The sequence below is a fragment of the Ranitomeya variabilis genome, chromosome 3 (assembly GCF_051348905.1).
Source record: "Ranitomeya variabilis isolate aRanVar5 chromosome 3, aRanVar5.hap1, whole genome shotgun sequence".
NCBI classification, from domain to species: Eukaryota; Metazoa; Chordata; class Amphibia; order Anura; family Dendrobatidae; genus Ranitomeya; species Ranitomeya variabilis.
In genome coordinates, this window is record NC_135234.1 from 216,025,201 (window position 1) to 216,048,658 (window position 23,458).

The 23,458-nt window shown below is 39.2% G+C and overlaps 1 protein-coding gene and 1 long non-coding RNA gene across 3 annotated transcripts in view; one reads left to right on the forward strand and one right to left on the reverse strand.

Annotated features, from left to right (window-relative positions):
- Window positions 1–475: 475 nt before the first annotated feature.
- On the reverse strand, window positions 476–15,378 carry IL10 (interleukin 10). 2 transcript variants are annotated; one of them, XM_077299508.1, is made up of 5 exons: window positions 15,204–15,378; window positions 11,883–11,945; window positions 11,097–11,249; window positions 9,537–9,602; window positions 476–3,079 (listed from the first exon to the last, which is right to left on the reverse strand). In XM_077299508.1, exons 1-5 carry the CDS (start codon window positions 15,363–15,365, stop codon window positions 2,987–2,989), a joined length of 537 nt encoding a protein of 178 aa, XP_077155623.1. In that variant the 5' UTR covers window positions 15,366–15,378; the 3' UTR covers window positions 476–2,986. The 2 variants fall into 2 exon arrangements, with proteins under 2 accessions (XP_077155623.1, XP_077155622.1); XM_077299507.1 differs by lacking the exon at window positions 476–3,079 and having other exon boundaries at window positions 9,208–9,602.
- Window positions 13,006–23,458, forward strand: part of LOC143818082 (uncharacterized) — a 95,326-nt gene continuing 84,873 nt past the window's right edge. Inside the window, exon 1 of the long non-coding RNA XR_013224298.1 lies at window positions 13,006–13,288. This is a non-coding gene — a long non-coding RNA (uncharacterized LOC143818082). The remainder of the gene's footprint in view (window positions 13,289–23,458) is intronic.

Genomic DNA, 23,458 nt, shown 5'->3' on the forward strand with positions numbered 1-23,458 from the left:
CTATTGACTACCTGTTTGTATTACCCCTTTTTCCTTGACTCACTCCGACTTTAGAATTATGACTCTGGACCGATACCTGACTACCCTTTGTCTCTTCCCTCTATTTATGATGTACCCTCCTGGCTCTTGACCTCGGACTCCTTGACTACTCTGGCTCACGGCTTGTCCGTTAGAAATGACTCTCCGACACTACTGCCCTCCTATTCTCCTTTGCAAAACTATAAATACAACCTTTGTTGACATGAGCCATATTTCAGAATTTGAGCAAAATACATATTTAAAATAGAAGCCAATCTTGCTCTAAATTTTGATATTCTGTAAGTGACAGAGAGATTTGGTGAAATTTTGCAGTCTAAAAGTATACAATATAACAAAGTAAATCAATGTATATCTGTCTAAAAAAAGAATAATCTAAGAAAGAGCCAAAGTGATTTTTTAAAACATTTTTATTACAAAAATATATCATATTAACAAGTTATAAAACAATAGCTAAATCATAACTTACAAAAACATAACTTAAACAGAGGTATTTTTGTTTTTATCTATGAAATGTATAAGATCCTCAGTTGTCCTTTAAAACAGAAGCACTCTACCAAAAATGTAACTTTGTCTCGCAAACATATTAACATGTACATGTCAAAAAATGCTATAGAAAGAACTGCCTAATCCAATCATTGTAAACAGAGTTATAAATGATCGCATCTTCTAATTAACATTAAATCCTATTTATATGTTAGGAAAATGTAACATACACCACGTATCACAATTCTAGCATCTCAGCTCTTTTAGAGGGACACTTATATACAAAATGAAATCGTTTGCCAAATTATGCTAAAATTAATTGAATTCCCAGTAATCCTGAGAAAAAGGCTGTGGATTTCGTAAAAGGGGACTCTGAATAGCCCTTGTATGACTGGAACAGAGGTGGGCCTATGGGATCGCTTCATTCTTTATGGCAGAGAGCTAGGTTTATCCTTTTTTTGAAAGAGCATTGCAGCAAAAATTCAATATGTTTTGCTGGATTTCTATGAGAAGAAAAATTAGTACCTTTATATAAGACAATGCTATTAAAAAAAATACGTTTCACACTTTCACCCCGTTTCATTAAGACTGGGGATTTTTTTGCCAGTCTTGATGAGTAGGCGTGATAGAGTCAGACGCTCCTGATTTGTGAAAAGGTGCATGCCTCTTCATGAATCTGGAGTGTTGACAATTGGTGTGCACCTCTATGTGCGAAGCCAAGAACCTTACTCCTGTCATTGACAGGAGTGATATTTGTGGCACAGGGAATGCCACATTTTGTCATGAATTATAGAAGCTGTGGCGCCCCTTTCTTGCCCCAACTCAGCCCATTTTGGTTGAGCTTGGAGAAACTAGAGGAAATTGGGCCAACATTTTGTGACTTTTCAAAGCTTTTTGGGCGTAAAGGTTCTGATGAATCGGGTCTTTGATTTTGTTTTCCTTTTTCATATACTGTGGGCAAGCTCCTGGAGAATAAGTTTTAGGCCAAGTTCACACATTCAGTATTTGGCCAGTATTTTAGGTCAGTATTTGTAAGCCAAGACCAGGAGGGGGTGAAAAATACAGAAGTGGTGCCCATGAGTCTCTTACATTTTTCCTCTGCTGAGCTTGGCTTACAAAAACTGATGTAAAATACTGGTCAAATACTGAACATGTGAACGTGTCCTTAGGGGTAGGCTGTGATGGATGCCATGCAGTGAGATCAGCCACTTTTTCTGTTGAATAGAATTAGCACAGCTATACATTTGCCTCCATCTGGTGAATGTAGGTCTATGGATTTTTCATTATATTCACCAGGAGCTTTTCCAGGAACAACAAAAATCAAGGACACAGCTCAAAAAGATGCTTAGAAGAAAAATACAGTACAAGATGATACAATGGTATCAATTAAATATAGTCATAGTAGCAAACATAACCAATATAGCAATAACACATGAAATTTATAGCAACTTGCAAGTCATAAGACCCCCAATTTTTGTAGAATTGAGGATTTGCAGCATATAGCATCATGAAAATAATCAACATGATCAAAAATCAGCCTCCCTAATTATTGGAGATATACAGTATTTCACATTCAACAGAATGATCTTCGTTTGTTCCTCTGAAGCTGACAAAGCTTATTCTGTCCTTCATTTATGCATCTATGTCTCTGAACTTTAGCCCACCGGAACAATTAATCACCTATCCACAGAATAGGTGCTAATCCTCTGCTCAATGGGAGTCCAATGACTGAGACCGCTGATAAACCACCAGCGAAAAGGAGTTTGTCATCAGGTTTTTGTTATGAAATATGAGAGCAGCATGCTGTGAGGGCAGAAACCCTGATTCCAGCAGTGTGCCACTTACTGTGTTGCATGGTGCAGTGTTGATAAAATCACTGCTTTCTCTGCCAGTTCTTCAAATGTTGAGCTCTGTATAACCCCTCCCACACCACTGATTGGCAGCTTTCTGGGTATACTGTGCAAAGGCAGAAAGTGCCAATCAGTGTGGAAAGAAGTTACACAGAGCACGTGGACTACATGGCGCAAGACAACGAGTCCTCTAGTGATAATATCATGGTGATAAACACTGATTTTATTGAATATTCAGCCAACAGTACAGTAAATGACATATTCCTGGAATCAGGAGCTCTGCCCCTACATGATACTGCTCTCAGATTATAGAGCAAAAACCTGGTACTAGAATCCCTTTAAATGTAATAACAGCAATGTTAATTTAATGACTGTGAGCATATCCCAAGTTACATTTTACAACATGTTGAGGCAATGATACTTGAGATACTCTCACAACTCTTCAAGCTTTTGTTTTTATTCAGTAAGTCAGATACACAAATGGAAAATTAATTTTCAAAGTACAATATGTATAAATGGAGGAAGAAAATTCACCATTAGGAATGTTCACCATTTTCAGAAGAGGAAAAAATGTAATACAGTAAAAGAAAAATACAGATGATGCCAAGTGAATTCTAATACTTCTTTCTGGTCATCAGATATTCTTCAATGTAATCAATAAAGATGTCAAATTCCCCAACAGCTTTGTAGATCCCTTGTTCCTTTAACTGTAAGTTAGGAGAATAAGAAACATGTTAAACGATGACTATTATGTTAATATATTGTGGATGTTGACCAGTTAACTACTACTATTACTAATACAACTACAATTACTGTTACTAGTGAAACAACTATTACTACTACTACTACTAAAATTAGTACAACACAAACTACTTGAGCAACAATTCATTTCACTGCTAAAATTGCTGCAAAAACTACTGTACTATAAGGCCACGTTCACACGTTCAGTATTTTACATCATTATTTGTAAAACAAAACCAGGAGTGGGTGACAAGTACAGAAGTGGTGACGTGTTTCTATTATACTTTTCCTCTGATTGTTCCTTTCCTGGTTTTGGCTACAAATACTGAGGTAAAATACTGACCAAATACTGAAGGTGTATTATTAGAACTACTACTACCCAAAACTAAAACTACAATTACTTTTACCGCTAAAATATCAATTATTATTACTGCTACTAAGACTACTGCAATTACTATTACAACTAAAATAACTATTTTCTACCATTACTAACATTACTAATGCTACAGCTAAAACTACTATTATTACTAATAAAACAGTATCACTACTACAAAAACGACTACCACCATTAATTGTACTACTAAAGTTACTACAAAAACTACTATTACTACTACTAGTACTCCTACATCTATTACTATTAAAACTGCTACTACAAAAACGTTTACTGTCACAATTACTATTACTACTAAAACAACTAATATTATTACTACTGCTATCACCACTAAAACTATGACAATTATTATTACTACTAAAACAACAATTATTGCTTCTGCTACTATTACTACTACTACTGCAATTACTATTACTACTAAAATAACTATTATTACTTGTACTACTACTAAAACTACTACTATTACTAATAAAACATTATCACTACTACTATTAATTTAACTACTAAACGTACTACAAAAACTACTATTAATACAACTAGTATTAAATCTATTACAATTAAAACTACAATTACTATTACTACTAAATCAATTGTTGCTTCTACTACTACTACTGCAATTACTATTACTACTAAAATAACTATTATTACTACTACTATTAATACTACTGCTAAAACTACTACTATTATTAATAAAAAAAAGTATCACTACTACTACATAAACTACTACTATAATTACTATCACTAGTAAAAACTATTACTGTTACTACTACTGTAAAACTTAAATCACTATTACTAAAACTGCTGCAACTATAGTAACTACTAAATCAATTATCACTATTCCTGCAACTGCAAATACTACATTACTACTACAATTTACTACAATTACAGTAACTTCCACAACTATTGCTGCTACAAAAACTACTACTAGAATTACAACATATGCTAAATAATTAATTCACCACAGTTACTATTACTACTAAAACAACTGTTACCACTGCAAACACTACTATTACAACTATTAATATAACTACGATCACTACTACAGATAAGTCACATCTTCAAAATTTCTATCTAGAAACTCTCAAAATACGACATTGTTGTCATGTTTACATAGATTGTGTAATTGCAGTGAAATAGTTGATGTCATACATAGATGGCGGCACTTGTGTAATGGATAGTAAATTACGGTGAAGTCAGTTATCACATGTAACCTCATGAATCATTCTTAGTTCATGACACTTATCATATACTTCAGAATTATTACAGAATATATAAATATGTCTATGTGTGTGTGCGCATGCACTATATATATATTTATTGATATTTATATTCTGCAATAATTCAGAGGTATAGCGTGTATATATATATATATATATATATATATGTATATATATATATATATATATGTATATATATATATATATATATATATATATATATATATATATATATATATATATATATATATATATATATATATATATATATACCGTTGTGCTCAAAAGTTGACATACCCAGGCAGAATTTTTGCTTTCTTCAGAGAGTATGAATCACAACACCAAAGCTTTTTCTCCACTCATGGTTATTGGTTGGGTGAAGCCATTTATTGTCAAACTACTGTGTTTTCTCTTTTTAAATCATAATGACAACCCAAAACATCCACATGACCCTGATCAAAACTTTACATACCCCATTTCTTAATACCGTGTATTGCCCCCTCTAACATCATTGACAGCTTGAAGTCTTTTGTGGTTATTGTGGATGAGGTTCTTTATTTTCTCAGATAGTAAAGCTGCCCACTCTTCTTGGCAAAAAGCCTCCAGTTCCTGTAAATTCCTGGGCTGTTTATCATGAACTGCTAAAGATCTCCCCAGAGTGGCTCAATGATATTGAGGTCAAGAGACTGAGATGGCCACTCCAGAACCTTCACTTTGTTCTGCTGTAGCCAATGACAGGTTGACTTGGCCTTGTGCTTTGGATCGTTGTCATGTTGAAACGTCTAACTACATCCCATGCGCAGGTTCCAGTTGATGATTGCATTCATTTTTCCTTCAACTTTGTCCAAGTTTCCTGTGCCTTTGTAGCTCACACATCCCTAAAACATCAGCAATCCACCTCCGTGCTTTACAGTAGTGTTCCTTTCATCATAGGCCTTGTTGAATGTAACCTTAACGGTTATGGACAAAAAGTTAAATTTTGGTTTCATCACTCCAAATTCCCTTGTTCCAGAAGTTTGAGGCTTGTCTCTGTGCTGTTTTGCGTATTGTAGGAGATATACTTTGTGGCATTTGCACAATGGCTTTCTTCTGGCGACTCGACCATGTAGCCCATTCTTCTGCAAGTGCCTCCTTATTGTTCATCTTGAAACAGCCACACCGCTAGTTTGCAGAGAGTCCTGTATTTCAACTGATGTTATTTGTGGGTTTTTCTTTGCATCCCAAACAATTTCATGGCAGTTGTGGACGACATTTTTGCTGGTCTACCTGACCCTGGTTTTGTTTTTACAGAGCCCCTGATCTTCCATTTGTTAATCACAGTTTGAACGCTGCTGACTGGCTTTATCAATTCCTTGGATATCTTTTTGTATCCCTTTCCTGTTTTATACAGTTCAACTACCTTTTCTCGTAGATACGTTGACAATTCTTTTGCTTTCCTCATGATTCACAATCCGGAAACATTAATGGCTGGATGAAGGATGCAAGAGTCTGTCTGGATTCCAGAAACTCACTCAGCTTTTATGCACACACACTGATTACAAGCAAAAAGATCACGAGAGGATGTTACCTTTAGTAGCCATTCAAATCCATTTGTGTCAACTTCTGTGCATGTTATCAGGTCAAAATCACCAGGGTATGTAAACTTTTGATCAGGGTCATTTGGATGTTTTAGGTTATCATTAGGATTTTAAAAAGAGAAACCATAGTAGTTTGACAATAAATGGCTTCACCCAACCATGAGTGGAGAAAAAGTTTTGGTGTTATCAATCATATTTTCTGAAAAAGGGCCAAGAAAGCAAAAATTCTGCCTGGGTATGTAAACTTTTGAGCACGGCTGTATATATATATATATATATATATATATATATATTCATCTATAAATATAGTATATATTGTACACATTGCATATATATTTATGCCTTGTACATACATTCTATGTCACCACAACTGATTGGGCAGCAGTCCCTTTCCTGTATGCTAACACAGCTATAATTACTATTGTTCCTTCCCTATATATTCCCTATATACTGCGCAATTAGCATTTTCCTAGACCAACAAACTTCTTCAAAAGCGATGTTAGTAGAAGTTCGAACAGGAAATATATCAGCTTGGAACATTGCTTAACACACAAAGACACCTTGCCCTTTTATTCAAGCAGGAAATGTAGTTTCTCGCTCTGTCAGTGAATAGGCAATCTGTTTTACCCTTTAATTACTTACGGAGGTTTTATGTAAATACAAATGTTATTTTTTGTATAATGGAAAGTTGTGCAATTTGAGAATGTGCATGTTTATTTTGAGTATCAATTCCTTTAAGTTTTCAAGTTATTAGCTGCCAGTCTATTAGGAACCTTCATCGCTTGCTTCCAGATTCTGAAAATCAACCCTGATCATGTGCTGGTCACTCTGGCACGTGGCTTATTGTAAGGCCTGTTTCACAGGTCAGTGTCTCAGGTACATGTGGTGCTGAAGATGACTCTCCTCATTCTCCCCTGCTCTGCCGGCGATCAGCGTGAGCAGGGGAGGATGAGGGTTGTATTCAAGTGATAACAATGGCAGCAAGCGGCTGATGGAACTATTACTCCATCAGCCTACACCTGCTGCCTCTAATAATAGTGACAGCAGGGGGTGGCTGTTGTGAGTATTCATCACCCACTGCCTGCGCTATAAATAAATAAATAAATTTTTTAAAAAATGGTGTGGGTTCCCCTGTATTTTCTATAACTAGCCAGGCAAAACTGACAGTTGGGGACTACAACCCTCAGCTGTCAGCATTAGCAAGGCTGGTTATCAAGAATAGAAGGTCCCCCACCCTGTTTTTTTTAATTATTTAAATAAATAATTTAAAAAAGCGGTGTGGGGTACCCCCCATTTTTGACAATCAGCCTTGCTAAAGCTGAAAGCTGGTGGCTGGTATTCTCAGGCTGGTAAGGGGCCATGGATATTGACCCCCAGCCTAAAAATCGCAGCCCGCAGCAGCCCAGAAAAGGCAGATCTATTAGATGAGCCAATTCTGGCGCATTACCCGGCTATTCCCACTTGCCCTGTAGGGTTGGCAAGTGGGGTTCATATTTGTGGGGTTGATGTCACCTTTGTATCGTTGCATTGTAATGAAGAGGCATCTAAAAGACACGTATCCATTACTAATCCTACAGTTGTATGGTAAATAAAGACATAGCAGGTATAAAGTACTTTATTAGAAATAAAACACACCTAATGCCTATTTGCACTGAATCCCTAGTCTCTTGTAATAAAAATATAAAAAAACAGCAATATCCCTTACCTGTCCGTCGTTCTGTCCCATGCCGTAACCCATGTCTGTGGGATAAATAGTTTTAAATCAGGACGATGCCAAGATGCCACCATCCAGGCTGAGAACCACTGGTGAATGAGCTGCTGTGAATGCAGCATCATTGACCAGTGGTGACATCATCTTGGTTACCGCCGGTCAGTGAGGCTGCATTCCCTGCCGGTGTGAACTGCTTAATTGTGGTGAACTCAGTGGCTTCTTCCTATATTGCCGAGGTCACCTCAGTTCAGCCTGGCTGGGAACGCAGCCTCACTGACTGGTGTTAACCTCCATGATGGCACCACTGGTCAATGATGCTGGATCTTGGCACCGTCCATTTTGAAAACTATTTATCCCCCAGACTTGGATTACAGTGTGGGACAGAATGACGGACAGGTGAGGGATATTGGTTTTTTTTATTTATGTTTTATTACAGGAGACGAGTGACTCAGTGGAATTAGACATTAGGTGAGTACAACTGTGTTTGCTATTTTTTAATAAAAACTGAAAACTGTGTTTTGTTTTATTTCTAATAAAAGACTTTATACTGGCTGTGTCTTTAGTTACCATATAACTATAGGATTAGCAATGGAGTGGCATCTTTTAGACGCCTCTCCATTACTAAACTGTGGGCTTGATGTCACCTGACAATACAAAGGTGACATCAACCCCACAAATATGAATCCCACTTGCCACTGCTACAAGGCAAGTGGGAAGAGACGGGCAAAGCGCCAGAATTGGGGCATGTAATAAATGTGCCTTTTCTGGGCAGCTGCGGACTGCTATTCTTAGGTTGGGGGGTCTATATCCATAGTCCCCCCAACCAGTCTGAGAGTACCAGCTCTCAGCTGTCTGCTTTAGCAAGGCTGGTTATAGAAAATACAGGGAAATCCACCTTGTTTTTAAAATGTATTTATTTATTTATAGTGCAGGCGGCAGGTGATGAATACTCCCATCAGCGGTCCCCCTGCTGTCACTGTTATTAGCGGCAGCAGGTGTAGGCTGATAGAAGTAATAGTCCCATCAGCCACCGCCTGCAGTCATTGTTATCATTTGAATACAACTCTCATTATTTTCCCCTGCTCGCGCTGATCACCAGCAGAGCAGGGGAGAATGATGAAAGCTGTCTTCAGCACCCAGCGCTGGAGAAAAGCGCTACCTGTACCGCTGCTTGCCTGCCGCTAGTGTGTGTGGTGCTGATGCGGTACACGGGCGACACACGACTGCCACACGTGTGCCACACTTATTACACACACAGACATGGATATCTATGGTACCGTTTTTTCCAGGCCGTGTGAAACCGGCCTAAGAGATGGCCTTGCTAAGTGAAATTAAACCAAGCCATGCCGCTATGGCTTCATTATGTGACCAGGAAAGATTTTCAACTTTTCTTTTCTTTTTTTTTTTTTTAAAGAGTGAATTTATGTTAATTACCACAACTGGTATTCCCCTTATAAATATGCTAGATTTGTTTGCAAACTTTTCTATTATAGCAACAACTGAAAGGAAACACACAGGCACACATACCGTATTATACTTTTTCTTTATTTGTTGTACAGCTTTGCTTTTTCTGTCACACGGAAGAAAATGTTGCTGTAAGAGAATAAAATAATACAGACTATAAATATCATGTTGTGAGAGTATAACATGATAAAAGAGCAACTGTTTAGCTGTGGTGCTTGCACAATTTAAGGTGTTCTACACTATGAAGCAAATTCAAGAAATCCACCAGAACTCTCTTTAATAAATGCTGTTCTGACCCTGATTCCAGTGATGTGTCACTTACTGGGCTGCTTGCTGTAGTTTTGATAGCATCTATGTCAGCAGAAGATTATCACTAGGGGACTAGTAAACCTGATGCCAGGTAGTCCTGCTTATGCACAAGCTCTGCATAACCCTGTCCCCACCACTATTTGACAGCTTTCTGACTATGCACAGTGTAAACAGAAAGCTAATATCAGTGGAATGGGCAGGGTTATACAGAGATGCAACAGATAAAAAAAGTGATTTAATCAAAACTACATCAAGCAGCCCAGTAGTTCACACTTCATTGGAATTATGGTATTTGCCTCTTCATCATGCTGCTCTCAGATGTGACAGAAAAAAACTTGGAGATAGATTCCCTTTAAATTGATCTCTTAGACCTGATGAAGCTAGAGAACTTAGCTTCAAAATCCATGTACCTATGTCAGAATGGGTTTATAAATATTATAATAAAATGAAGAGTTGAAGGCTCCTGACTCCACGTGTATTCACACACCGAACCTGACTAACAGCTTGTACTGAGCAGTGTCAGATCTCAGCGGCAGCACGGAGGAGGGACAATCTGAAGCCGTCAATCAGGCTACATGGGAGGAGTTTGAGCTTAAATTTACATAAATTATTATATAGATATTCTCACATGATTTTTCAAAGTAAACACACCAGCCTCATCAGTTCCAAGAAATATCTTTTTATAATGAATGTTTGTTTTCTGCTGTAAAACGTTTTAGCTCACAAAATCTGACAACATTCTGGGAAGCCATTGAATTCAATGGATTTTTTTTTCTCATAATTCATCTGGTTTTCTCTAATATTTGAATTTTGAATTTTAAAATTCCATAGATATTTAGTTAATTTTACTGTCAAAAATATTGTACCCTATTAGGGACCTAACCGATCCAATGAAACGGTTTGCATGGCTGAAAAGTAAAGTTAGAGTGACTGAAGAATTCTCCAGTTTTAGCAGTGAGAATGGGCGGTCACCGGTGATGAGCAAATGTTCTCGGATAATGTCTCTTCCGAGCACGCTCGGGTGTTATCTGGGTATCTTGGGCGTGCTCGTATATTATGTTCTAGTCCCTGCGGCTGCATGATTTGTGGCTGTGAGACAGCCTGAACACATGTGGGGATTATTTAACAAACAAGCAATCCCCACGTGTTCAGGCTGTCTAACATCTGCAAATCATGCAGCCGCAGTGACTAGAACATAATATATGAGCACGCCCAAGATACCCGGATAACATCTGAGCAAAATGGCAATTATTAACAAGTGGAAATATTTTTTTTTGCCTCTATCTGATATTTCTATACGTTCCATATACTCACACAGCGTTTTATAGTCTGCTTCAGGTCTATCAGCTTGTCCTTCATGAAATGAACATTGGACTTCACATCATTTTGGTAACCTTTTGCAAGTGGTAGGACATCATCCAAGTAGAAGCGAATCATTTCAGATACAGTTTGGCAACCAATTGAACTCTGCAAAAGAAAGTGAGGGGATGTTAGCATAAATTTCTTGTCTGCCAAGAGTATAAAATGCAAAAAAATTTCAAATTTTGGATGACATTCATCAGGATAAGAATTTTTGGAATTAATTTTTTTTTTTGCTTGTGGCCGCATTGCCAATATTTGAGTCACATTTATCAGTGTTTCATACATTTAGCACATCTTTAGATGAAAAAGTTGCACATTTTGCCTTAAAATGTTGGCTACAAAAACAGATACAAAACCCCTGATAAATTCTTTTACATATTCATTTGCAAATCTCTGACATTTATGGAGCTGAGAGTGGGATATTGTAGAAGTCAATTTATATAGGTACATAGCTGATATGGTTAAAAAACATGTCTATGAAGACCTCTATAATCCTATAGTGTTGATCCATAAGAAGGCAAAATCCCTTATTATTTAGAAAATTCCTACCCAACTACAAAAAGCAATCAGAAAAAGTCTCTGTAACAACGTCTCGCTCTTTGCTAACATTTAGAAGCAGCTCCAGCTAAAGTGGACTGTTATGAAAAGCAGCTAAATATGTCCTATCATGGATTGTGGTGAAGGGTTTCCGAAGTTAAAATAGATGTAATACATTTTAATTTTAATAAGCTACTTTACCTTAAAGTCATCCAGCAAATCCTTTTCAAGTAATATTGTGTCAAGGGCATTATCTTTCATTTGCTAAAAGATAAAAAAAAACACTAAATACGTTTGATAGAAACATATTTATGATAGACTGTATTTAAGTCAAGTAAATTAATTCTGCCATATTGCTTTACAATAAAGTAGAGGCATCAACATTAGAAATTGAGCATTCAAGGGATTATTGGGAAATGTAATCTTTGTATTTGAACCATGAACTTTATGACCCCCACAGTAGACTAGTGAATAGTAAGGATCACAAGAGTCCCAGGGTTGGCTAGGCCCATCAGAGTCCTCTAGCCTGGCTACAATCATGGATCTCAGAGGTTTTGAAGAAGGTATGAGTTTAGCATTACTTAACACCATGATACATTTCTTTTGGATTGATTTACTAATAACCTATTTGACCCTTTAAGTGATGTTGTGACATGTTTTAGTCTTTTTAGCATGAAGAGAAGCAGAAGGCATAGCAGAATTTCGCAATGCAGAACCGTCATTCCCAAGGACCATCAGATATGTTGACCATACACTATACATACAGTGAAAATTTCATTCTAGATGGGAGGGCCAGTTTAATGGGAACCTGTCTTATCCCCAAACGCTGCTAACCTGCAGATATGGGGTCAATCTGTAGTCAAATAGTGTTCTGCAGGTTAATAGTGTTCTAAAGCTTGCTGACCACTGCACTGAAAGCCCAGCTATCAGGAGGAAATTAACTTTATTCCTCCTGGCGGCCTTTGACTTTCAGTCATAGAGCTGTATTGGCGCAGCTTCAGTCACCACTCAGTTGTAGGCATGCCCCAGTACTGACTGACACAGCATAATAGTGCAGGGATGGCTGTCAGTCAATGTGCTGGGGTTGTGCCTACAGCCGCCGCTCACTAAATACTTAGTAGTGACTATAGACGGCTTTTAGTGCGGCGGACAGGTAGCTTTAGAGGGCTATTATCTGAAGATTAACTCCGGATCTGCAGGTTAATAGTCATTTGAGGACAAGTTCTCTTTAAGTTTTATGTGAAAACATTATCAACATTGAACCTATGATGTGAAGAAGTGAATATTCGATAGCTATGAGTCACCGTGAGATCACGCTACAACAATGCTCGTCTGTGTGAGAAGTACTGTCATAGTGAGAAAACGAGTATTTCCTCCACTACTGCTTTCAGTCATGTTTGTAGCTTGTTTAGTTGACTAAATTAGCATTACTTCATGTGTAGTTTTAGGAGCACTGCCAAACTCAATGAAATCCAGGAACATGTTAAGACACAAACCACTATCTCTTCTAGAGATATCTAAAAATTCTGTCATCTAGTGCAATGCAATGGATTTACAAAGGCGTTTTGAAGGATATTTCATGGTGCCTGCTTCCATAAAATGCTGAGGTAAGAAGGCAGTCTATAGCTTACATAAGTACTAGACCCTAGTGATCTCATATTTTGGACGTGGGGGTAATGTTTTGTAACAGTTTGGAAAGAGAATTGGCAAGATGCAAATGTTAAGTGAGGTTACATCCTTTATGTAGAGCACTCTGGTTATGTGACTCACCATCTACATGAGAATTTTATTAAGAAATATCTATATATACACAAATGGAAGGTGGCTGACCACTTCAGTATTTTCTGTATCTTCCTCCTTTCACTGATTAACTTAACATGTCACATATTAAAATTCAGTAGTTAAGAGAAGATCTAAGGAAATGTGGCTACAGGTAAGAGAGAAGCATTGCATCCACATACGGTAACTGTCTGTAGGTTCATGGAGGCGATAAAGGAGCAGCATTACAGCTGTATACCTCTCTTTATGTGCATGTAAGGAAGAGAGGAGTAGTAAACCCTCCACATAATTATCAGGACAAAGGTGAGACAGGAGCAGCTTATAATCACCATGTTGTGTGCAGGATCACAAAGTTAAGAGAGTAGCAGCATTATATTTACGTAGCTAGGATTATAGAGGTAAGCGAGGAGCAGCACTACATCTACGTAAAAAGGATGGTAGAGGTAAGAGAGAGAGAAGCAGCATTATATCTATGTAGATAGAATCATAAAGGTAAAGAAGGAGCAGCACTACATCTACGTAGATAGGATGGTAGAGGTAAGAGAGGAGCAGCATTACATCTATGTAGATAAAATCATAGAGGTAAGCGAGGAGCAGCACTACATCTATGTAAATAGGACGGTAGAGGTAAGCGAGGAGCAGCACTACATCTATGTAAATAGGACGGTAGAGGTAAGAGAGGAGCAGCACTACATCCATGTAGATAGGATCACAGAGGTAAGAGAGGAGCAGCATTACATCCAGCCATGTACATAATAATGCATTTTATAAATACCGGTATATCTAATAACGTCTGTTAAAGCACCTCTCCAACGTTGTTTTTTTTTACTATTATTTTGCTGGTAGGATGGTGCTACTAAGCCAAATTCCCTGCCCCTGGTATTATGCTTACCAGCCACCATCTTCTTGTGTTCCCGTCGCAGATTGTGACCTGCCAGACAGCTCCAGTATTTACTGGGTGATCCAGAAGTCACAAAGCCAATGTCAGTCTATGAAAGCCAGAACAAGGCTCCCATAGGCTTGCGTTAAGAGCTTGTGACCGTTATCTCTGACTTTTAGTCAGAAGTTGTGGTTATAAGGTTCTGGGTCGGAACCAGAGAGACATCGGGAAGAGCTGAAGGCGCAGGCTGATAAGTATAATATTAAGGTCAGGGAACTTAGATTAGCAGCACCACTCCAGCACTAAAACAAAAAAAATAAAAAAACTGAAGTGGTGCTTTAATAACCGCAAATATGTTGAGCTATATAGGCAAGCATAATAAATATAACAATATTTACCAGGATGTGTTTTGCATGCTAATAACTGCACATGATATAACTGGTTTGCTGTGGGTAGTCTTTTATCAACTTGGGGCATGAATTGACCATAAAACCATAACTCTATTCTAAATAGACTGGACCTAGGCAGAGTGGCTTCTTGGTACAACCAGAACATGCTCTACCATTTCTCCTTATAGACCAAAAAGTATGCTATGAAGGACAAAGTTTTCATGTTATAAGGAAAGGAAAATATAAAAAATGGATTAAAAAGAAAAATGCCAAAAGTGATAACTTCTATGGGATGTCTCATCTTTATACCTGGGTAAATTTGCAGACTGATGGTAAAAGCAAGTAGCTTTGCAATTTACTTATTATTAAAAATCTTCTGCTTTAAGACAAATATAAAGAAAACACATAACATAAAATACACCATCCATGGAGGAACATAAGAGCGGGTTTAAGTTATTGTATTCGAATACTTACGAAGAAGTTCTTGACTTTCTGGAATGTGGATCTGAGATCTCGGAGCTTGGCAGGGAATATGTGCAGAACGCGTTGACAGCTTCCTTCCACATCTCCACTTTGACTCCTCACACTCTTGCAGGAAAATAAAACGAACACCAGCAACAAGGAATAAGGCTTCATCTTTTCTTAGATAAGCAATATTCTTCACAAAAGCAAACAATGATACAAATTGCCAAGGTCCATTGTCCTATTATATATTCAGCCTATTGTTTCCTGTTTCCGCCCCGAATGTCATCATCACTCTTCTTCTAGTAAATGGCATTTGATGCTCACATGTGTCGTATGTAAATTATGTTCCAAATATGTGGTCTGTTGATTCATCTCAATTTATTTTTATTCCCGAGTCATTATAGTAAATGTTACATTCTTCATTTTCAGATATAAACCTCTTTTTTACATGGTGTTAATTCAATCTTTAATATTTTCTGATATGTTTGCACTGTATGATATGATTTTATGTACTTACATTTGTTGACATGCTATAGATACACACGTTTTAGAGAGTAGTCATTTCTCAAGCATTTGTAATAACATGCTTTATTTAGGCTTCTTCTGTATGGAGGATTTATTATTTAGCCAGACTCAAGTTTCATCTGAATTTCTTCTGTAGTTGATGCGTAATATCATCTCAAGTGATGCACCAACCTTAATTAGTATTAATAATGAATGCATCTTTCGTCAAAAAATTAAACTAATCTATTAACTGTAGCCTTTGTGCTACAAAGGCTGAAAATCAGATACCCCTACCCCAAATTGGAGACAGGAAATATTAGAAATATACAATTTGTGTGCCAAATTGTGGCTCGCGGATTGCCAACTAAAATACAGATCTATCAAATTCGATAAAACAAATGATTATGACCTTCATAATATAAAACATAATGGAATTTCATCAATAGTCAATATTAATATTTGGCCATAAATTATATAATGTTTGACCATAAATCTGTGCTTCAGCATCATAGTTGTCTTTTTGTATAGCATTTCTGTACCTACAGGTTTAACATATTTAAAAAAAAAAAAAAAAAAAAAACAAACAACACGACTAAAAAAACTCCAAAAATATTTAAATTAATTCAACATTATATTTTATTAAGGAAAACAGGTAAGGATGAAAAAAAGGAAAAGGAGGGGGTACAACAACTAGCACATGCCAGAAATGGACGCTCAGCAAGACATGTAATGATATGAAAGGCTAGGAAAATAACGATATTCAGTATATCTATTGCACTAATGCCACCTAGCCTAACTTAATACCAACCCAGCACAAGAAAAAATAAATAGGTAGAAGACATGACACACTAAGGTGGCATATTACCCGTATTTATGACCAGGAGATGTCCAGGAGCGTCCTCCCCGACGCGCGTTTCGGCGCTGTAGCCTTTCTCAAGGCCCTTGAGAAAGGCTACAGCGCCGAAACGCGCGTCGGGGAGGACGCTCCTGGACATCTCCTGGTCATAAATACGGGTAATATGCCACCTTAGTGTGTCATGTCTTCTACCTATTTATTTTTTCTTGTGCTGGGTTGGTATTAAGTTAGGCTAGGTGGCATTAGTGCAATAGATATACTGAATATCGTTATTTTCCTAGCCTTTCATATCATTACATGTCTTGCTGAGCGTCCATTTCTGGCATGTGCTAGTTGTTGTACCCCCTCCTTTTCCTTTTTTTCATCCTTACCTGTTTTCCTTAATAAAATATAATGTTGAATTAATTTAAATATTTTTGGAGTTTTTTTAGTCGTGTTGTTTTTGTGTTTTGCTATTGGTTTCTTGCGACTGTTCTCAGTCTTATGTCCTCAGCTATAATCATCACAGTACTATTATGATTGTATTTATAGCTCAAAACATCCTGTGATGTTTTTCTTCATGAAGTGTGTTGACAGGTTTAACATATAATGTACCGAAAAATGGGAAAAAAATTCCAACTGCAATAAAATGGGGAATAAAACATAATTCCGATATCGTTTTCTTTTTTTAATAACTTCATTGTGCCGTACAAATGATCTGCCAAAGTGATTTTTCAGATAAACACAATTTCACTTAAATTTCAGAAATTTGTAAAAAAAAAAATAAAAAAAGGGTTTGTGTTGATATTTTGTGAGACCTGTAACTTTTTTTTATTTCTCCATCAATAGAGCTGTGTAAGGATTTTTTTTTGCATGGTGAGCTGCTGCTTTTATTGATAATATTTTATTTCATGCATATGAAAATTGTAATTGCTTTTATTGCAGTTTTTGGAAGGTGATGCTGTGACCTAAAAAGAGCAATTCTGGCAATCTCAAATTTTTTTTGCTTTACAATATTTCGAAATTTATATTTTGACAGATAGGACTGTAACAGTAGCAGCAATTATAGGGGCAATCCAAATTATAATTTTTTTCTATTTTTAAAACTTTTTTTCATATTTTTATTAGTCTCTTCATGGGAATTAAACCTGCGATCATCTGATTACTTGTTCTATATATTGCGATAGAGCTGTGTTTCAGAATGTAGCTAAAATCGCGGTTTGGGGCTTCATGTGAATACCGACATGGAAGGCTATGGGGCATTCAGCAGGCATCTAGCTGCCATTGCAGCCAATCATAACCCAGTGATTATGTTGAGGGGGCCAATTGATGCCTGGAAAGTTGTGCCCCGTGACTGCGTTCTTTAAGTGCTGCTGTTAGAGATTGACAGCAGCATTTAAGGGATTAATAGCAGTGATCAGAGCTCGGCTTGATCATAGCAGGTGGTATTTGCAATGTACAGTTTGGGCTCAGTACCTGAGATGGTCAATGTACTCAAGCCAGGCATGTGACATATATATATGCAGGGTTCGAATGGGGTCCAAAGGGCCCATCAGTAACCACGTCTAGGGCCCCACTTTTCAACTACAGGTAAAATGTGACATTATCCTCAATAACAAATTTATATAACAATTAGCTAGGTAGATTGGTAAATGAATAAAACGCCGCCTTTGTCTATACATAGTGATTCAAGTATATTGTGCCAAGTACTGCTCATATAAGAGGATGGTGGCCCACTCTTGTATAGGTGCCCACCATAGGATTCTCCTGTTCTCCTGTGGGCCAGGCCAAGCCTGCATTTATATCGCATATTGAGGCAAGTTTCAATTCCGTTTAACTGAGTTTCTCCATTACTTCAAATAGCTTTAATAAAGTCCCTGTTTAACCACTTAACGACCGCCGATACGCCTTTTAACGGCGCTAATTAAAGGTACTTATGCCACAGTGCCATTTTTTGAGTAATGAATGTATAGCACCCCACAGAGTCGGAATTTCTCCAGGGTCTCAGCTATCGGGGGTAACTGAGACCCCAGAGAACATGATTTGGGTTGGTTTTCACCGACCCCACTTTTGCGATCGCTGCTTTTAACGGAATAACGGCGCCCGCAAAAAAAAGTCCAATTTCCCATTTAATTTCTCTCTCCTCTGATATTATCGCACATCAGAGGAGAGAGATCCCCCAATCCCCTAATCCCCAAGTACCTCTGATGTCCCTGCAACCCCCCAGTGAAGTCCCCCAGGTCACCGGAGTCTTCTTCCGGGAAGAAAATGGAGACACCACTCTGATTTAAGGGTACAAAAAATTAAAAGTTTAAAAATTGATACATTTTCAAACTATTTGCCAAATTTCCGTTTTTTCATAAATAAACGCAAGCTATATCGAAGATATTTTACCACTAACATGAAGTACAATATGTCACGAAAAAACACTCTCAGAATCAGTGGGATCCATTGAAGCGTTCCAGAGTTATTACCTCATAAGTTGACAGTGGTCAGAATTGTAAAAATTGGCTTGGTCATTAAGTACCAAATAGACTCTGTCACTAAGGGATAAAGATAACATTTCTTTGCAATTTACATCAATTAAAAATATTGCTTTGCAAGATATATCAATAATTTTAGAAAATTGGGGAAAATTCAACCAATACAACCAAGATGTTGCCCTTCTCATGATTCACTCTGCACAATGTGCTCTACACTTTTCCTGCATGAGCAATCCTTGGATGTTATTTGCAAATTTTCTTATATATATCTGTGGTTTCCATTGGACTCTGTAGACTCATGTCCATAGGTTTCTAAGCAGGTGGTGTTCAACAGCCGTTGACGGGCTACATCTCATCATTATTCCGCACAAGTGGAGGTTCGTTCTGATGAAACAATAAAGGCTGCAGTGGCTACTGATTGATTTCAACAGACCTGTGACACATCAATGTTGTGTGACCCACTGGGCAAAAGTGGACATATCAATGGTGCAACCAGTGCAGCCACACAGGGGCCCAAGACGTAAAAGGGCCAACTTCCACCTCTAAAGCACAAAGACAACCCGGATATTACTGCCATGTGGTGACCATACAGTGGTAGATGCCAGTCCTGCAGAACATATAAGAGACTGTAGTACAGTTATAGATGTGACTAACAGCTGACATTTTCTTGTTTTTTCCAACTGGCACAGACTGACATGACAACTTCTTCTACCCACAACTTGTCTGCAGAAATTATGTATGAGGGCACCCACAGTAGTCCACACACTGTATAATGGCACCCTCATTACCTCCCAGACTGTATAATGGCCCCACATTAGAACTCAAACTGTATAATGGCTACCAAACTTTGAGAGCCCCCACAGTAGTCCCTACAATTATAAGGGACCCCCACAAAGTTTCAGGGCCCTCTACAGTAACCCCCACTGTGTATGAGGGTTGCCCACTTAATTAAAATGAAAATCATCATATATTCATCTAATTCAGGATCCTGATAAGGGTCTTGTGAATAGTGATTAGCGAGTATACTCGTTGCTTGGGTTTTCCCGAGCTCGCTCGGGTGGTCTCTGAGTATTTGTAACTGCTCGGAGATTTAGTTTTTATTGACTCAGCTGCATGACTTACAACTGCTAGCCAGCCTGAGTACATGTGGGGGTTGCCTAGTTGCTAGGGAATCCCCACATGTATTCAAACTGTCTATCAGCTGTAAATCATGCAGCTGAGGCATGATCCATATTAGAAAAATTTGCCTTTATTGATAATGTAACTGCTGAAAAGTCAGCTACACAGAACAGTAAGTATAATTTTTGATGTAGTGATCAGTGTGAAAATTGCAAGATTTTACATTTAACTTAGAAAATGAACATAAATAAACACAGCTTATACTATAGGTCATTTTCTAATCACACATACTCTTTAATGTTAACATTTGCCACAGGCCTTTTATATTACTTTGATTTACCTGCTACGGACTCAATCAACTATATAGCCAGGATAAGGGAGTCTTGTGATATGATTTCAAAAAGTTCTATAATGCAATTGGAGAACCTAAAGGGGTTGTCCATTCTGTATCAGATCAGTGGGCGTCCGACGTCTAGCACCCCCATTGAATCACCTATATTAACTCCGGTGGTTGATGTAAACATGGAGCAGAGCTGCACTGAGCAGCTCCATTCATCTATAGTGAACAATGCTGGAGAATGCACCGCAGCTCCAGTTTTTCTGTTTAGGAACTAATTTGCAGTATGGGAACTTATGCGCAGTAGTTGTCTGCTGAGATCCTGATATTAGAAAAATCTTTAAATTTATTAAAGTGTTAAGCAATTTTCATAGTAGTAGTAGCAGTAACAATGAAGATGACAAAATATAGAGAAAATATTCTAATAATAAAAAATGTCTGTTCCCCCCTACGTAGTTAACACTTGTGTGTAGGACATAGGAATTCCCGAGCACACCTTGAAAACAAATGCTGTAATGAATGACAAATACACATTGACCATGTGATTCTTTATTACACAACTCTCATATTCCCTGGAAAAGCCCTGGGCTGGTTCTCTACTTGACTCAGCGTTTGACGATTACTTTGTGGTTATGCATAATTCAACATAATAAAAATAATGTTGTAATTATTACTCTGCATTTTTTTCAGCCTGGAGTTTTAGAGCTAGTCACACTTATGATATTGCCGAGCAATGCATAGAAATCCATGACTAAAATAAATGTACGGTACTAATTAGATTTAAGCTCACAAAGGTTAGTGAAAGACTAGTCTAAGGCTACTTTTACACTAGCGTCGTGCGCTGCACGTCGCTATGCGACATTGCGGCACACCGACGCTAGCTGTGGAAGCGCTGCACAACGGGGGCAGTGGATGCTGTTTTTCAATGCATCCGCTGCCCCATTGTGAGGTGCGGGGAGGCGGGGGCGGAGTTCCGGCTGCGCATGCGTGGTCGGAAAAGACGGGAACAACGCACCAAAAAACGTTACAAGCAACATTTTTTGGTGGCGACGGTCCGACGCAACACGACGCAACTGTCGCATGACGGTTGCGACGTGTGGCAATGCGTCGCACTGCGTCGTTAATAAAAGTCTATGGAGAAAAAAACGCATCCTGCAAGCACTTTTGCAGGATGCGTTTTTTCTCAAAAACGATGCATAGCGACGTGCAGTGCACGACGCTAGTGTGAAAGTAGCCTTACATAAAAAAACCTCTTATTTAAAATAGTAAATACGTTAATGGATATGCATTAAAAAAACTAGAAAAATCGAAAAAGTATATATACTGTATACTGTATATTCATGTGTGGAGATAAGAAGAGGATACAGAGATAATGGTTTGATTGGATGCCTACTATTTTATCCCTCCCTCCTGGCCATGGATTTTGGCACCCTTAAAAGCTAAGGATACTAAGGGTTTCCTTAGTATTGCACAGTTTCTGATGTCTTGATGATAATTCTATCACCTGTGTACAGGGGTGGGATTCAAATTTTTAACAACAGGTCCTCTAAGTCGCGGCGGCCGGAATTTTGGCCACGCCCATTTTCAATAACCCCGCCCATACTAATAAGCCACGCCCAGTGGCACGATTCATATTTTTGGAAGCAGTTTGTCTCCCTTAATGACAAGAATACGTTGTGACATACGGTATTAAAGTCATTCCTGTTACAGAGCCCGCCCCGACCGCAGGTGTCCTAAACGGGACTCAGAGAGGCAGCGCGATGCTGCCTCTTTGAGTCCCGTTCAGGACACTTGCGGTCGACTCCGGGCTTTGAACAGGAGCGCAGGTATGCGCTCCCTCCAGCACTCTCAGACCCGCTCGCAGGGCAGGTTTGACAGCCGCTTTGCTGCGATTATACGCACCGTATAATCGCAGCAAAATCGTCCGTGTGCGCCTGCCCTTAGGTAAACCTGCATTCGCAGGGGGTTGGACCCGATGGCCCTTGAGGTCCCTTCCAACTCTACAATTTTATAATTCTAAGAATGCTAGCACCAAAGAACAGGGCGCTGATACTGTATATGGGAGAGGGGTGTTATACGGGTTGTGTACTACAGCTCTGCATTTCTCTATACATTATTCAAGGACCAAACAAACCTTGAGGAGTCTTCCATGATGTCATCGTGGCATCCACTGTGTTTCTAGCCAGCAGCTTCAGCTGGTAGCTAAAAATAAGAGAGAAAGTGTTAGGGGCACTGTGATGTCTATATGAACACGATCGTGTCATATACACATCAGCTTCTCCCTCCTATATAGTCCATGACTGGCTGCCACATCCAACAGGGCCCAGGGAAGGCTAGAGGGCTGCAGGGCAAAGGAGGAGGCTAGTGGGGACTGGGTGCTGCAGGGCCCAGGAGGGAGGCTACAGAGTCCAGCGGGAGGCTAGTGGGACTGGGGGCTGCAGGGCCCAGGGGGGAGGCTACAGAGTCCAGCGGGAGGCTAGTGGGACTGGGGACTGCAGGGCCCAGGGGGAGGCTAGTGGGGACTTGGGGCTGCAGGGCCCAGGGGGAGGCTAGAGGGCTGCAGGGCCCAGGGGGAGGCTGGTGGGGACTTGGGGCTGCAGGGCCCAGGGGGAGGCTACAGGGCTGCAGGGCCCAGGGGGAGGCTAGTGGGGACTTGGAGCTGCAGGGCCCAGGGGGGAGGCTACTGGGGGCTGCAGAGTCCAGCGGGAGGCTAGTGGGACTGGGGGCTGCAGGGCCCAGAGGGGAGGCTGGTGGGGACTGGGGGCTGCAAGGTCCAGGGGGAGACTCGTGGGACTGGGGGCTGCAGGGCCCAGAGTGGAGTCTAGTGGGGACTGGAGGTTGCATGGTCCAGGTGGAGGCTCGGGGGGCTCCAGGGTCCAGGGGGAGGCAGCGGCTAGTGGGGGCTGCAGGGCCCAGGGGGGAGGCTAGTGGGGGCTGCAGGGCCCCGAGGGGAGACTGGTGGGGGCTGGGGGCTGCAGGGCCCAGA

What these genes read in the sequence shown, in the direction of transcription:
- IL10 (XM_077299507.1), bottom strand. Translation starts at nt 15,365, where the DNA reads ATGAAGCCTTATTCCTTGTTGCTGGTGTTCGTTTTATTTTCCTGCAAG. An exon ending in AGAAAGTCAAGAACTTCTTC is followed by an intron (nt 11,946 to 15,203) that starts GTAAGTATTCGA and finishes TTTATCTTTTAG; the next exon opens with CAAATGAAAGATAATGCCCT. An exon ending in ATTTGCTGGATGACTTTAAG is followed by an intron (nt 11,250 to 11,882) that starts GTAAAGTAGCTT and finishes TTTCTTTTGCAG; the next exon opens with AGTTCAATTGGTTGCCAAAC.